The sequence below is a fragment of the Myiozetetes cayanensis genome, unplaced genomic scaffold, assembly GCF_022539395.1.
Source record: "Myiozetetes cayanensis isolate MyiCay16 unplaced genomic scaffold, myiCay2020 scf3, whole genome shotgun sequence".
Classification (NCBI taxonomy): domain Eukaryota; kingdom Metazoa; phylum Chordata; class Aves; order Passeriformes; family Tyrannidae; genus Myiozetetes; species Myiozetetes cayanensis.
In genome coordinates this window covers 49,640,720-49,656,780 of record NW_026087521.1, presented here as the reverse complement: position 1 = coordinate 49,656,780, position 16,061 = coordinate 49,640,720, and the positions used below count along the sequence as shown (strand labels likewise).

Below are 16,061 nucleotides of genomic sequence, written 5' to 3'. Positions count from 1 at the left end.
TGTCTCAGCAGGTAAGGTGGATGTTTCTCCATCCAGATGCAGGATTATAATTAACAAAGACCATTTTGTATTTGGGATGCATTTTTTTAGGTTGAGGGTTTTGGTTTGGTTTTGCTGGCTTCTGATGATTCAGGAATTGGCTGCTGAAAGACAGAAGCACTGTATTTTTCTTGTTCAAAAAACACAGCAGTGGGGCATTTGTGCCTAGTTTGAAATATCCTGGCATTGTCATAGTTCAAAAAATTAGACAATAATAGAGAACAGCTCTAACCAACCTTCCTGCTGGGTTAGCTGAAGGCTGATCATTTTATTAGCTGGCCAAGCAGTTGCTGGTGCTGTGGGAGATGAATACCAGCATAGCTGGACAGCCTTACTCTGATGAGCTGTGGCAGCTGGGGCTGCCTCACTGCAGCATGGGTATGCTCTGCGCTTCTTTTCTGCTTATCAAGCTGGTTTAACCTGTGCCATCCCATCACCTTCTTTGATTATGTTTCTCTCTTGCAGCAGTGGCTGTGCTACTCTCCAACGTGTCCTTGCTAGAACTCCTGCAGAAGGTTTTGGAACACACCTGGTTGCGGTCCCCTCCCTCTGGACCTGCTTACCTGTCATCTGAAGATGCCTTGCTGTGCTCTGGATGGCTGTTGGTTGCATCCCTTTTGCTTTATCAGCATCGCTACAATACTGAGGTTAGAACCACTCTAGTGTTCAGAGTCAGCACATGGCTAAACCTTAAAAATAAATACATGTGTGTGTGTGGATATATATTATATATATATACATAGATAATACCTTCATTAGCACAGGAAAGTCGTTTGCTTTGGCCTGGAATCTCATTGCCTTGATTCCTCTTTTGTTATTGTCCACAAGTAATTTCCTGCTGCACTTCTCCAGCAGGACTGGAAGCTAGCATGGTTGCCGAAAGTTGAGACAGGAATCACATAAGCGTTAGAGAAGGGCACAAATCCTGGGGGTGAAAGTGCATACCCAGCCCTCCTGATCCCAATCACTTTCCTCTTTGGGACAGAGCAAAATGTGCTTTAAGGCCTTTCTGAAGAAACGACTGGGGGTGGAAGACACAGCTCCCATGTTGTAAACTGCTTGATACTAAAATGATCAATAGTAAAACAGTCACAATCCTATTATTGGTAAGTAAGTGTTCAATATTAGCAAGCTCTTATGAATGTGGGCAGCTGTCATTGTATCTGATGCTTTGCAGTCCGACAAGAGAGCTAAGCTGGAGTTGTCAGCTAATAATGGAATTACAACTTTGAGGGAAGCACTTTTGAATGCCAACACAAGGGAAAATGTTTCCTTTTGAAGTAACTACCCAAGCCTCTCCTGCTACTGGCTTTAGCAGAAGCCTGAGGATAAACATGGCTCACAGATGGCAGGCTGTTAAAAGCTTTGGCCTGTCAGTTCTCAGATGAGTAACCACTGCCCCTGTGTTGCAGCAGCTACTCCTGGCTCTCCAGTTGAAGGAATGAACCCAGTGGTCCTTATGCCTGCCTTCCCATACCAACTCTCTGCCTTACTGAAGAGTTTCAACCCTTCTGGGGCTCTCTCTGAGACTTCATGGCATTGCTGCTGGATGGCTGCTCTGTGAGGGAAACAGCATATTGCAGCCTGCTCTCTCAAGCCGACCTTTCCTGTTTCCCCTAGTTCCCATGTCCCTAACCTGCTCTACCCCCTTCACCCATGCCATAGTTCCTATCCCTGGGCTCTCTGCAGGCTTCCCAGCTCCAGCAGGCAGGGACAGCTTCTTGCCACTGCTGACTTTTCTCCGTGGGCTTGTCAGTCTTGTTGACTGGCTGTGTTTGGTGATGGCTGTTCCTGCTACCACATGTGCTCAGCAGTCTGATAGCCACGTGCCAGAAGGCTTGCAGGGAGTAGTGAGAGCAAGACAGACAAGTTAAGTTACACTGTGGTTTGGAAGCTGTGCAGGGCTGGCAACTGGTGGTGAGTGAAACTTGAGGGCCCAATGATGTAACTCTCCCTTCTAGGTCAGTCTCCTGAAATGCTGTTGCTGTTCCCTTATTTTGTAATGGTCATCATGGGGTAGCATCTAATGACTCGAAATATGTAAGGGATATTTTTATCTGGTCCAAACCAGCAACCTTTTTTTTTCTTCTATTTACTTCTCCTTTAGGTTCACCAAACACTTTCTCTAGACCTAAAAGAAGTCCTCAATGCAGTCATCTTCCGAGATAAGAAGCCAATCCTGCTGTTAGGTATTTTGCATCTGTTACAGGGATTTGGCTGGAAGCAGCCACTAGTACCATGCTACAAGCAACAAGGGAGAACTGGTGATTATGGAATGGGATAGTGGAGGTGCTAGAGGGAATCTGGAATCTTTGGTCCATTTGGTATAACTGGTCCATAAGTGCGTGACTGGTGGTGAGAAAGAGCAAAAGGGAACTGTCTGGAGTTCTGCTGTGTTTGGAGAAATCTTCCTCGGAGGTTGGTAGTGACATCTGGAACTGAGTGTGAACTGTGATAGTGTCTCAAGGGAGGAGATGAACATGGGAACTCATGTTGCCCTTCCTGTCTGCAGCTGTTAGCAGCTGCCAGACAACTGTCGTGGGCTCTTAAGCTCAAATTTTCTTTCCTCACCCTCTCCCATGCTATTGCACAGGCACCAACACACAGGGCAGGGCAGAGGAAAACACTGACACACACTAATAAGCGTCTCCCTGTCTAGTGAGCATCATGCAGTTCCTGAGAGCTGCTCTGCGACAGAACTTCTCCTCCTCTCTGCTGGTGATTGTTGGCCAAAACACAGCCCAAGGTGCTACTCAACCACAGCCATCATCATTGCAGGATGCTGCCTTGCACCCCCTTGCCACACAGCAGGTCTTCTCACTTGTTGTCAGTCTACAGAACCTTTTGGTGCATGTCCAGTTGCAGGTATATAAAATATGACTTTTGGAACAACACTAGTGTTGGTCTTCAAGCAGGAACACTAACCTGAGGAGAAACTACCCTATTGCAGAATCAAAGGGACTGCCTGGTTTTTTTTCCCTTCTGCCTGCATTTTCCACCCCTTACGGACATGTGATGAGGAGGAGGGAAAATGCTCTTGCTGCATCGCAGTGCAGTGAGAAAGAAGGTAAATCAAGCTATGCAGTGCTCCCTGCTGCTGAACTGGGTGGCTGAAATTCTGTGTATTAATGACGGCCTCTGTTTTCCCATCTCCAGCTCTGCAGGGATGCCACGTTCATAGGGACAGACGTGGGAAAAGTATAACAAATCCCAGTCCCTCCACTACCCACCAAAAGCTGTTGGGTAGTAAGTGCATCAGCATACATTTAACTTGCTCAAGTGATGCTGTGCTCCTGGGGTAATACATCAGTTTACATTTAACTCTTAAGCAATGTTGGGCTCCTGTCTTTATTTTTTGGGGGCTGTTACTTAATATTTTTTTAGTCTCAGAATAAGTAGCTATGCTTTTGTCTGGCTCCTTGATGTGACAGATAATTTGCAGCACATTGCATCCCGTGAAGGAGATGAAAGGTGTTATTTTGCTGTGCTGAATAATCTTCAGATCCTGCCACTTTATGAATTTTCCTCTTGCAATAACTGTCGACTGGTTTTTTTTTCTTTCCTTCTGTTTTTTTTTTCTTGGTATTACAGAAAGACTTGGTTCTCTCTCAGGCTGTGGTTGCCTGCCTGGAAACCTTAGTGGAATACCTGCATGTGAAGAACCAGGATGTTGGTAAAGTCTTTCTGCTCTTTCTTTGTCTGGTTTCCCTCCTGCAGTGATTTTGAGCTCTTTGATCTCTATCCAGTAGCACTCTGGAGCAAATGCTTAATGAGTTTACGCCCAATATGAAAAAGTATTTGTATGCCTAAAGTTAATCATGTGCTTTGTGGGGTGAAATCACAGTGCCTGGCTCCTCTGCAGGCATGGGCCCTCACTTTGGCTTTGGACACTGAGATGCTTTCCAGAAGTCATTCTCCACCCCTGTAAGAGTAAAAGGTTTGGGAATGGAAGGAGTATAGGAATAGTCTTTGACTTACAGGCCAATTGTATCAAACTTTTAGACCATCAATATAGTGGGGGAGGATCTGAACTTGATGTGTCTTACAACAATAGTGTTGGTCACAGTTTGGTGCCAAGGGAAGGGAGAACAGGGTACTAGGCAGCCTTAGGGAATAGAAGACAGAAATTCTAGATTTTCAGGGGTGAATGCTGACCTTGATTTCCAGAGTCCATGTCAGACCTGATGTGATAGACCCTTCTGCTTGTTGTCAGCATAGAGCCACAAAGTGCAGATGCTGGCTCTGTTCTTAAACCAGCAAGTTCTCTGCTCACTTCAGTCATTTAAACACTAAGAGAGAAGGGGATGGAGTGAATGAACACTAGACAAAAGAGACACTGGTGGGAAAGATGAAGAGGTTGGATGTAATACTGCAGATGAATGACAGCCAGTAGCTGAAGGGAGGCTATTAAAAGGCTGGGTTAAAAAAAAAAAAAAAAAAAGTGGCATGTTATGGGGAGCCTCTGCTGATTTGGGATTAAGCTAATGAAATGCTGCTTCAGCAACAGCTGAACTTGTCACTTTGACTGCTGTGGTGCTGAAGTTCCACAACAGCAATAACAGGAGTCTCCTTATTCCAACCCAAATGAGGGTCACAGCTATGTTTAGCTGAAAGATGCAGGAACACTGGAAAGAGTGTGTCCTAGACTCTGCCTCTAGGAGTTGATTCATCTGAGGCTTTTTAAAACCTTCTCTCAGTCTTGAGATTTTTCCAGAAGTGCAGAGCAGGCTCAGTGCTGGTACTTTCTCATTTCTAAAAATTACCCCCCACAATATTTTACATTATTTTTAATGTTGTTTTCATATAGAAAAGATTCTTGTAGTGACAATAGGGAGGTTATGTGACTGCCAGTGGAAAAGAGACCTTTCTAACACTCTGATGAGTTGCTATGGTATAACAAGTTATATCAGCTGACCTGTTGTAGTTGTTTAGCCCATACTTCTAACCTGCAATAAATACAAGAAAATAAAATTTTAATTTTAGCATTCATTGAGAGATTTCATGCCACCACAGACTTATGAGCCTTACCTTATAAGTAAGGTATGTAAACTGATTGTTCGCATTGCTGCCATCAGCCTGGCTGGTCCCACAGGATGCTGATGCAGATCCAAGCTAAGTTTGTGCAGCTTCTCTTATAGGGCTTTCTTCATTCCCCAAAGGGTACTCTGCAGCTAAATAAAAACTGAGGTCAGGAGAGTTGTCCTCATATTGAAACCAGAGGCTATTATGTTTAAAACCCCAGGCTAAAGATACTCACTTACTATTTTATGACATGCACCCCAGGAGAAGGTTTCTCTTCCTGTACCAGCACAAAGATGGACAAAATGTATTTTCTGCTTTGAAAAGCTGTTAAGCTTTTGTCCTCTTGACTAAACTTGCCCTAAGAGTGACAGATTAAAAAGCAAATAAGAACATAGCAAACTATCCCCTTAGTGTTTCACAGCACGGGGTCTAGAAGAGAAAACTTGGGGTCAGCATTGAAGACTGTCCTTAGCTGGGTTCAGCCTGTCACTTGGGCAGTTTTACAGCTGTCTTTCATTGGCTTCTCCTTCTCTCCCAGCTCTACATGTTGCTTCACAACCGTGGCACCGATTCCTGCTCTTCACACTACTCAATGGGGGCCAGAAGTCCTTTCTGCAGCCAGAAATTCTCAGGCTGATGACTTTGGTGAGCAGTAGAAGGGCAAACTCTTCTCCATTTTTCCCAGTATGTTGGTACAATGCATGTGGGTCAGTTATTGGAACTTAACCTGCTACACACACCCAGTCTCAGATACTGCCGTGGCTTTGTCTGGCACTATATTCGTGACCTATATTAATAATGATACTTTCAAGTGAACTTCCCTTCCACACCCTGCAGAAACTGACTGCTGTTAGTGAGTACGTCCTGTTCTTTTGGTGTTTGTAGCATTTATTTATAACATCTAGGACCCCTGGGGGGAGAGAGGAAACCTGCAGAGAACATACAACTGCTGTTACCAGTCAGGGAGCAAGCTGACTGCTTGGCATCACAGCTTGTCTCCCCACCTTCAACCTTACAGACATGACTTTTCAAGGCAGGGAGTTAGCACAATATACTACCTTGCTGTATGTGGGGCCTGTGGGCTAGAGGGGGAATGTGGTCCTACCCAGCAGAAATACTGAAGATAAAGCCCTCTTGGCAGTGGGTGAGAGGAAGGGACTATTAGTGTGAACCTTCCCCCTCCAAATACAAGATAGGTCTGTGAGTATTTGCTGGTTTATTTCAGTTTTAAAAGGTTACCTGATTTATTTTAGTTCCTTCCCAATCTAAACCAAAATAAGTCTGGCTATAAATCAGAGCACCGTCAACACAGATACTTGCACTGGTTCTATTAGAGGTGGTATAAAAATCAGGCCTGTGGTTAGGGTGCTGCAGCATCCCATTACACAGAAGAGGTCTTTGCAGGCGATGAGTCACTGTTGCAGTCTGTGGGTCTTTCACTATTTAATGCCTCTGTTTTTTCCTTTGTTCAAGTTTGTGAGATATCAGAGCAGCAATATTATTTCTCAAAAAGAAATTAGCCAGATTCTTCAGGAGGCAGCAGAAGCCAACTTAGCAGAGCTGCCTGAGGCCACATCTTATGCTCTTCACCTCTTCCTTTGTCAGGTAAGAAAGCAGTGACTGCCTAGGAAAATTGGAAGGGAATCCCTAGGCGTTTGCTTTAGCCTTTGATGGAGAGCCATAAACTTCCTTTTGAGGAGGCTGTAGTAAGATGAAGAGGAATCCTACAGCTGCTACCTTGGCCTTCTGCCCTCAGGGGTGTACAGTGGAATCAGAAAGGGAGTGATGCCAGTCACTGCCTAAACTATGTCATCAGGTTGGGCGGCTCCTTGATTACCCCCCAGATCAAAGTTTGAAGATTTCATTGCTCTGTGTGGAGATGAGGGAGGGAGTATGAAGGAACAAACCCAAGAGTTTCCTGGAACAGTTGGTCTAGAAATCATTCTTTCTTCTGACTGCTCAGATTCAGAGCAGTCATTACCAGGTGGAGCCAGTGCAGTCAGGGACCATTCAGACCTTGCTGGATCGTCTCCTGGGACAGAGGACCACGTGTGTAAAACATCAGGACATTGTGTATCCTTTGCTGGGCAAGTGGCTTTGATAGGTGATGTGAGTGGTAGGTGTAACAAAGCTTGGAAGGAATACTTAGTCTGCTGTTCCTTGTTGCAGGCAAACAAAATTGAAAAACCCTGAGTGGTTGCTACACTTGACTAACTTTGGGATGAAAGACTTCATCATCTCCTAATCTGAGATGATGTTTGGGAAATGCGGAGACATTTGGGATAAAAGATGGGTCTCTGTGCAGGGCTTGCATTAATCTATAAAGCAGAAGTAGTCTGAGGAAAGGGGAGCAGGTTGGGGAGTCTGACTTCAAAGCAGTAACGATCTTTGTATTGATTTCCCATGAGCAATGAGTTAACTTCTGTCTGCATTATGCTGGTATGCCCATGAAGTAGTGAAAACCCAAAGATGACTCAGGCACTTTCAAAGTGCAGGGAGCATTTGGGAACCAGTGAGTGGAGTTACCAGATTTTATTCTGCTTGGCCCTAGAGTTGCCCACTGAGAACTGAGTCCTCCTCTTCTCTGGGGATGGAGTCAGGGGCCACTCTCAGATTCCCTGTGCAGAAAGCAGGGGCCTGGTGCAATATTTGGTTATTTCTCAAACTTTTTTTTGCCTTCCTGTTTTCATCACATTGCATTGCCTTGCCTCAGACACGTAGCAGTGATGGAAGTGGCAGTATTTCCTGTTGGTAGGGGGTCTTCCTCCACTGTGGAACACTGTCATCAGTCATGTGCAGGATGTGCAGTGGGTGAGGTATTTGTTCTGTGAGGAGTAGCTTGTCTTTGTGCTTACCCTCAATCTGATACTACTGCTCTGTTGTGGGACATGTTGTCCTGGTGGAAATCATCCTGGTAGTCATGAACAGGGAAGACAAAATCCTCTGGTCAAAATCAAACTTTGACATCAGTTTTGTTGAGAAAGAATTTTTCTTCAGGGTTACCTACACTGATGTTTTTCACGTATGTTGGGAGTGGGGTTCCATGGCTTGGGGAGGGTTGGTTTAGTAATGAAAACCTCCTGTCAGTGGAATGTCAAATGTGGGAATTCTCATAGCATAGCATGCTGGAGTTCAGCCATGCCTTTCCTTTGGTTTCCCCTCATGATACTAATGACAGATGTCTGGGAAACGTAGCAGTGTCCCTCTCACACATTGGCGACTGAAATGAGAAGATGCAGTGTGCAGAGCAGAGAAAAAGGCAAGAATGGAGCAGAAGACCCCATCCTGCCATTTATTCCCAGTGAACAGTAGAGAGAGAGAAGATGGACAAAGGAAGTAATTTGTTGCTCATTTTGAGAAAAAGGTTTGCTGAAACTCATAAAGTTCTGTTGCTGAAACGGCTCAGTTTCCTTCTCTGTGCAGGGTGAGGCTTGGTTGATGCCCTTCAGCTATCAAACTACACACATGCCTGGGGAAACGATGGTGTGCAGGGATGCCATGAAAGAGGTGCTCTGCTCACCCGCCTTGGCTCATGGCTCTGCGGGATGGCCCTTTAGCTCTGGACTGGCAGGGGCGGTGAGGGCTCAGCGAAGACCCCGGGGGAAGCAGGATATGCCGCGTGTGCCATGAGGCTGAGTAGACTTCTTCCAGCTCACGAGTAACCCCTTCGACTACAGCTCCAGCCCCCACTGTCCTGTTGCCTCCACACCCTCTTAAGTGTCCCGTTCCCGTCGGGGCTCTAATTAACGGGGTTCCTTCCCTCGCGGAGCCGGGAGAAACCCACCCACAGCGAGAGCGGCTCCGAGGGAGAACTCTCCCAGCGCCGGGTCCCTGAGCCGGGGCAGCCCCGCCGGTGTGGGGCCGGGGCCGGGGCGGGGCGGGGGCTCAGGAAGTGACACGGCGGGGCGGAGCGGGGAAGCGGCGGCGGCAGCGGCACCGGCATGGCAGTGCGGCAGGCGTGAGCGCCGGCCTCGGCTCCCGGCTCCCGGCCCCGGCCCGCAGGTGAGGGACAGCCTGCGGGGGCGGCGGGGAGCCTTCCCCGCCCCGACAGTCACAGCGGGGCCGGAGGGAGCTGCCCAGCCGTGGCAGGGCAGGAGGGAAGGGCGAGAGCAGCCCAGGCACCGCACCGGGGACACGGCGGGGCGGGGGTGGCCGGGAGCGGTCCCCGGGAGGGCCCTTCTGGGCAGCCGGGGTGGCCGGGGAGCGGCGCGGGCAGTGCGGCCCCGGGGCACTTCGCTCGACCCTGGGTTAAAGGGCTGTGCCCGACGGGCTCTGCGTGCCATCGCCGCCCCGGTCCCGCGCTGGAGCGGCGGGAGAAGCGGGACCTCCGCAGCCCCGGGGAGCTGCCGTCCCGCCCCGAGGGTTCGTATCCCCCGTGTGCCGCCCGGCGAGTCCACTGGACACGGCTCCGGCTGGGTTACCCGCAGCGCGGCCGGGGTACTCTCGGCTAATCCCGTTTCAGCTCCACTGTCCCTGTGTGATTGCCGTTAGTTTCAGCGGTGCTTACGGGAGAATCCCCATCTCCCTGTGCCCGCGACCACCCGAGACCCTCGGGGTGCTGCTGACCCCCTCCGTCAGGACGGGAGGCACGGGGTTGGGCTGGGATGGACCCGTTCCTGATGGAAATCACAGCACCTCGCTGGCTTCTGCCGGGGATGAGAAACTCTGTGGTGCGTGAGCTCTGGGCTCGGTGGCTGGGGGACTTTGGAGACAAGCAGGTGTAAATGGCCGTTGTTTCTACTGAAGCAGCTGGTCCTATCAGACCCATGAGGAACTGTCCGAGCAGAAGTCTCAGCAGCAGTGTTTCACTTCCGAAGCTTTTCGTTCAGCTGTGACAAGAGATTAATCCTCATATTGTTGGAGAAGCGGCTCGGGAATGGATTTGTGGGGCTGGGAGTTTTCATTCCTTGTTTTGCCACAGTGTGCTCCTGGCACAGGCAGGCTGATGATGCTTCTCCCCCTGCAATTCAGTACCCTGTGGAGGGGAGGTGGGGTACTGCAGAAGTCCCTCTTGAGAACCAAAGCGTGGCAGCATGGCTCTGCCTTGCAAGCTCATTAAGTGAATAAATCTCAGGGATGCTTGGTTCAGATGGGGCTCTTGCAGGAAAATTTATAAAGTCATTAAAAACATTTTAATGGAAAGTACTAACCATCTATAACACGGCATCTGTTGTCATGTCGTTTGAAAAACACATCTAAATTAAGAGGATGGGAGACAGTGAGACAGACTGGTGGGCTTTCTGCTGAAACAGCCAGCTGGCCAGGGCTGTGAGGGAATATTGGTGGAAACTCCTTCCCATCTGTAGCATCAGGCCAGGCCTTGGCTCCCTGGACTGCTCTGGGAGCATGAGGCAGAGCTGTCTTTGGCAGGAATCAGTTCAGGGAGGAGTAGAGAGGGAAGAGAGGAGCAGCTCTGTGGTGTTTCCGTCTCATCTCATCCCTCAGCAGGTGTGAAGACAGAGAGTTTGTGGGGAAAGCGTGGAGGAACATCTGCAAGGAGCTTTGGCATCTCTGCACTTACACAGTCTGGCCTGGAGAGGAGAGAATGTCCTCTGCTGTTAAAATGTGGTGAAATGGGCAGGGCAGTGAAGGGAAATAAATTTGAGGTGGTTCAACATGGCATCAGCAGCCTCACATTCCCTGTGGGAGAGGGAAACAACCTGGATCCTGCTTCATTTTTGCTGGGGTGTTTCAGCCCTGATGGACAATGGCAGTAAGTAACTTCAATGTGAGAATGAGTGCCAGCGGGGAAGAGGTCAGACCAAAAGGTGATGGGCTTCTGGTATGGTGTGGTTCTCCAGTCCTCTGCTTCCAGCCTTGTCCCATGGCATAGTTGTTAGGGCTGGTGCAGGAGGATTTGTAAAGTCATTGAAAACACTGACCATCTATAGTGCAGCATCTGCTGTCATATCTCTGGAAAAGCCCATCACCGTTCTGAGACTCGGAAGCAGCCAAGCAGGCTGGTGGACCTTCTGCTGCAGCAACCAGCTGGTTGGCAACTGCTTTGGCTGAGAGCTGCACTTTGCTCTGCTGCTGCCTTGAACAGGGTTTCTTGCAGCTGAACTTCTTCCCCCTTGGAGTGGCCATGGAACATCCTCTGGCCACCCAGCTCCCATGTTGGAAGCAGAGGATGTGGGAGCCCCTGCCCTGACCAGGCATGCTTGGACTGCCACAGGCAGCACGGCAGAGCTGCTGTGGGCAGCATTTCTACTGTTTGCCTTCCAGCCTGGTCTGGAGGCCACTGGCTGCCTCCAACATCTCTCTCCAATTCTCCATGACCATGACAAATAGCCAGGCTGGTCCTTACGGTCGCATGTCCGATCCAAGGGGCAAACAGTAACCCAAGGGGCAAACAGTAACCCATGTCCCAGGGCAGTCACACTTTGTGCTTTTGAGTTGCTGCCCTTCCTCCTCCCTGAGAGCCTGGGAGGGAGTAAGCAGCTGTGGGGGGCTCTACAGAGGGGAGACCCACACCACCTTGCTGAGCCAGGCCTTGGGTCATGTTTTTTGTCAGGGTGGAGCAGTCTTCTGGGAGCCAACCAGGCCAGTGGGTTCAGCAGAACATCTGTTTGCCTGGGCCGAAGAATTTTTACTTACAGCCTTGGCTTGTCAGTGTGCTTTGTGGAGTTCAGGATGGCTGAAATATGGCTTAATCCTAGCACCACAGTGGGCAGAGGGGACAGACTCAGATGTGGTGTAGGGAGCTTGTGCTGCCATTCTGACTCTGCATTGTGTCCGAAACATGGGATGTGTTGCTGAGCCCGCACCACTGCCAGCTGTGTCTTCCTTGGTAAAGCTGGTTGTATTTACTCTGTTCTGTTCCCTTCTAGGCGTGCCTTTTGCAAAGCAAAACAGCAAAATAGGTTTCTCATGTTTGCCTTACGCTGTTCCCCTTCCCCCACCAGGGTTGTGAAGGTGCTTGGCTCGGCCTTAGCAGGAGGTGCATGGCAGGAGCTGCTGCTGATCTTTGCAAGGCTGGGAGAGCTCCTGGTGCTGCCTGCTTTGCCTCTCTCATGGACCTGGGGTTGAACAAAATGTATTAGTTTTGGAAAAGAAAAACAATAAGAAAAAAACAATAAGGGATTTGTTTCTGTTTCACTGTTAGGGCATTGCAGAGGGAGTTTGGCCAGGCAGGCGAGCGTGGGCTCAGGAGGTCAGTGGGTCAGAGGGTGAGGGCAGCTCTGGTGCCTTTACACATCTGCCTTTACCTCAGGAGCAGGGGGCGGTGTAGGCAACGCCTCTGAAGGAGCTGCTGCCTCTGTAATTGCCAGTGGCTGCTGCTCGACTCCATGGAAACCTTGTCCCTGCAGACAGGCCACCACTCGAGTTCTGCTGCCTGGAGTCTGAGCCTCGTTCTCAAGGACCATCTCCCCCAGCCTCTCCTCTGCATGTTGGCTATGGATGAGGAACCCTTGTAGTCAGGAGCAGCTCTGCCCAACAGCATTTCTGCAGAGCCTCAGATACCACCACCTGGGGAGGGACTCGTTTGAGGCAAGAGGGAAGTTACCACCAGGTCACCTGACTGTTGCTTTTCGGCGTGAGACCTGCAGCTGGCACCAGGCTGGTAGTGAGGGAAAGGGTCGAGGTACCAGCACCCCAAGGGGTGAAGGGAGATGGCTGAGCATGTCGCACCTGGAACTTGAAGGAGATGGACCTCAGCCCCTTGGCAATCCTTCTCACCCTTCAGCCCTGCTGTTTCAGTTGCTGGGCTGCTCTAACTCACAAACCCAGCAAAAAGCTAGCTGTTATTTTTTGGGAGAACAGGCAGGACTTAATTTTTCTTCTGTGTCAGTGCTCAGTCAGATCCCTGGGGGCTCAGCCGACAATGGAGGCAGGTAGAGGGGAGGAGGAAAAAGACCTCACAGAGGAGAGCAGGCTGGCTGCAGCATCACCTCGTGGCTCTGCTCTGGCAACTGTCTCCCTCAAACCCTCGTGGGGACAAGGGAGAGGCAGGCAAGGACCCTGATGCCAAGTGCAATTTGCTGTTGGTCCCAAGTGGTTTGTGTGACTTTTCCTTTTGGTAAGTCTCCTCACTGGTTCTTGGTTTTGTTGGTCTGTTTTTTTCCAGGTTGCAGCGGCCAACATGGATTTTTTCTTCGTCTGCCCTTTTCTGCTGGTGCTGCTGCTGTCCCGAGGCAGCTTCGCAGACCTGGAAAAACAGAGGGTAGACTCTGGCTTGGAAATCTGTATCCTCTGCAGCCTGCCCCTCGTGACTCACATACGTGCTCATGCCTGCTGAGGCTGGAGGGAGCTCGTGTGCAGGGAAAGGGTCAGAGACCACAGAAAAGGCACAAGGAAGTGGAAAAGAGAATCCAGAAGCACTGGGAAATTGCTGCTTTGCTGTTCTGTAGAAGGGTTTTAGCCAAGCTCCTGGGTTTGCTAGCCAAGTGCCTGGCTTGGTGCAGGAACAGAAATGGTGGTGGTGCCTGGTGTTCTCCTGCTTTTCCTTTCTGCTCCATCATGCTGGGCACTGAGCACGTTCCCCAGTCTGCTCTTGGAAGTGTCATGGCCAGTTGGGTGGCAGAGTGTGCCTGGGGTCTCAGTGCTTTGGGGTCACCAACTGGGATGGTGGAAGAGGACTTTTGGGCTTGTGGCACTTGGACTCCTCTGTGCCACAGGCATTTACTGCCCATGAGAAGGTGGGCTAATACAAGCCCTTCTTAGCATGCAGCAGCATCCCCTGGTGAATACGCAAAGTATGGAAAGATATTTAGCATGTGGAGACACATATGGGGAAAGTGGGAGTTCATGTTCCTCCTCCAGCCCATCAGCCAGAGCGGGGACTGGCAAGTAGAAAGCTCCCCACTTGCTCTCAGCATTGTTAAGGGCCCTGCTGGGGTGTCTGGGCAAGAGGGCTCACTGGAAATCTGTGTTTCATCCTGGCTCAGATGCTGCCCCCAGCCCTCAGGCACACCGTGGAGAACTGGGGAGGCTGGGATGGTGCAGAGGGGTGTGGGAGCATGGTGGCAGAGTGCCAGCAGTGCCCTTGACAGTGTTGCAGATAAGAAGCTGTTTGAGGTTAAGCGCAAGGACCAGATGAATGCGCTGAAGAATCTGATTGAGCTCAATGACGTCAACCAGCAGTACAAAATCATTGACATCATGCTCAAGGGACTCTTCAAAGTGAGCCACAGCACAGGCCGCGCTTGGTGGGGCTGGGAAGGGTGGGCCAAAGTGGGAAGGGCTGGGGGTCCTCCATGGGGTCAGAGAGAAGAATTGTGTGGCAGGTGAGCTTTAGGACCTGAAGGGAGGATGCTATGGGGCTTCAAAGTGGGGCAGCTGGCGCAGCACCTCCAGGATACAGGAAAGAGCTGGCAGGACAGGGTAGTAACTGAGGGTTCTGACAGGTGCTGGAGGATTCTCGTGCTGTGCTCATTGCTGCTGATGTGCCTCCCGATGGGCCTTTCCCTCAGGATGAGAAGATAAAAGATGGTAGGTCCTCTCTGGCCTTTACCCCCCTCCTTTTTGGAGTGCTCTGGTGCGTCACAGACATTCCTCCTGGGACTGGCACCAGGGTAGGTACAAAACCCCTGTGTACCCAGCCCGTACCTGGGCTCAACCCTATCTGTCAGAGACCTTGTTGCTGCCTCTGACCAGTTCGTACTGGGGAACCTACCCATTTTCACTCAGCCTCCCCACCTCCTGGTGGGGACGTAAGTGCCAGTGGGATGGGGCATGTGTGACGATGGGGTTGGTGGCTATCCCCACAGCATACTCCCACGTGGTGGAGAATACTGCCTTCTTCGGGGACGTCGTCCTGCGCTTCCCCAAGATTGTGCACCACTATTTCGACCGCAACTCCAACTGGAACAGCCTCATCCGCTGGGGCATCGGCTTCTGCAACCTGACGGGTGTGTTCGAGCAGGGACCCCAGTCCCAGGTCCTGCGGCTGGTATGGCTCCTGGTCCCCCCTGCCGTGTCCCCACTCTGCTGCTTAGGCTGGGGGGTGAGGTTTTGGGGGTAAAAGGAGGGCAGGAGGAGTGTACTCCAAGTCTGAGGGCTGTCGTTGGGCTGAGTGATGGGGGAAGAGCATAGAACATAGATGGGGCTGGTGGGCAGGAGGGGACCCTGGTCAGAGTAAGAGGAGAGTGTGAGTGGGAGGCACCAGTGCCCGACGCGATCTCTGCTTTGCTCTGCAGATGGCTCAGGAGCTGGGAATCAGTGAGAAATCGCCCGATTACCGCAATCCCTTTAAAACGGACCACTCAGAGGTAAGACAGCAATGCTGCCAGCTCACCTCGTGGGCTTCCCCATCCCCATTGCAGCGCCAGGCAGCTGGATGGGGAATGGAACAGGTGTCTTGTGGGGAATAGACAAAACCCCCTGTCACTGAGGAAACATGCCGAAATACATTGAATTCACTGGCTGGGCTGTGGTTGACTTTAGGCACCTGGTACCATCTCCTCTCTCCTGTGGCCACTTGCCCTATGATCAAGATCCTATTTGCCTCATGCCACATTTGTCCTCAAGCCCCCTGGCACCATGAGGCTTCTGCATTGGCTTTGGTGGGGGGTTGTGCCTCTGGGAGGCTTTGGGGGCTCTCCCATCCTGACCCCTTGCTGTCAATCCACAGTTTTTCCCCAGTGCCGACACCTTTCAGAAGGCGCTGAGGGACGAGGAGAAGAGGAGGAAGAAGGAGGAGAAGCGGAAGGAGATCCGCAAGGGCCGCGCATCTCCCGCTCACAGTCGGAGCTGTAGCGTGCAGGGGCTCGCACCTTGCAGTGGGGGTGACTCCACTGGGACACAGAGTGGCTCGCTCCCTCTCGGCAGCCTTGGGCCAGTTCCTGGCAGTCCCCTTTCCGTTTGTGCCGTGGGTTTTGTTTCGTTGCCTTTCCCTTTTGTTCTGTGGAGATTGGATGGTGGTGCTGGTGGGTTGCCCCAGTGGGGCTGGAGTGGGGTGACCCTTCCCCACAGCTAAAGCACAGACTAAAGGGAAAGCAGTGGGGCCATCCCCTGGGCTGGTCGGGGTGCTGCTGCCTATGGGGAAGTAGGGTGTGGAG

At 50.8% G+C, this 16,061-nt stretch overlaps 2 protein-coding genes across 3 annotated transcripts in view; both read left to right on the top strand.

The window, feature by feature from the left end:
- Positions 1-8,435, top strand: part of MEI1 (meiotic double-stranded break formation protein 1) — a 36,524-nt gene extending 28,089 nt beyond the window's left edge. For both annotated transcript variants that reach the window (XM_050325424.1, XM_050325423.1), the window contains 8 exons: positions 505-686; positions 2,147-2,228; positions 2,699-2,904; positions 3,631-3,712; positions 5,600-5,706; positions 6,535-6,666; positions 7,025-7,134; positions 8,240-8,435. In XM_050325424.1, coding sequence (XP_050181381.1) covers positions 505-686; positions 2,147-2,228; positions 2,699-2,904; positions 3,631-3,712; positions 5,600-5,706; positions 6,535-6,666; positions 7,025-7,134; positions 8,240-8,285 — 947 coding nt within the window. In that variant the 3' untranslated portion in view covers positions 8,286-8,435. The remainder of the gene's footprint in view (positions 1-504; positions 687-2,146; positions 2,229-2,698; positions 2,905-3,630; positions 3,713-5,599; positions 5,707-6,534; positions 6,667-7,024; positions 7,135-8,239) is intronic.
- Positions 8,436-9,828: 1,393 nt separating this feature from the next.
- On the top strand, positions 9,829-15,904 carry CCDC134 (coiled-coil domain containing 134). The gene is given in 8 exon segments (XM_050325427.1): positions 9,829-10,774; positions 13,130-13,247; positions 14,063-14,184; positions 14,409-14,493; positions 14,772-14,953; positions 15,201-15,272; positions 15,635-15,719; positions 15,722-15,904. Coding segments are annotated over 8 exon segments (708 nt in total). The 5' UTR covers positions 9,829-10,768; the 3' UTR covers positions 15,760-15,904.
- Positions 15,905-16,061: the final 157 nt, after the last annotated feature.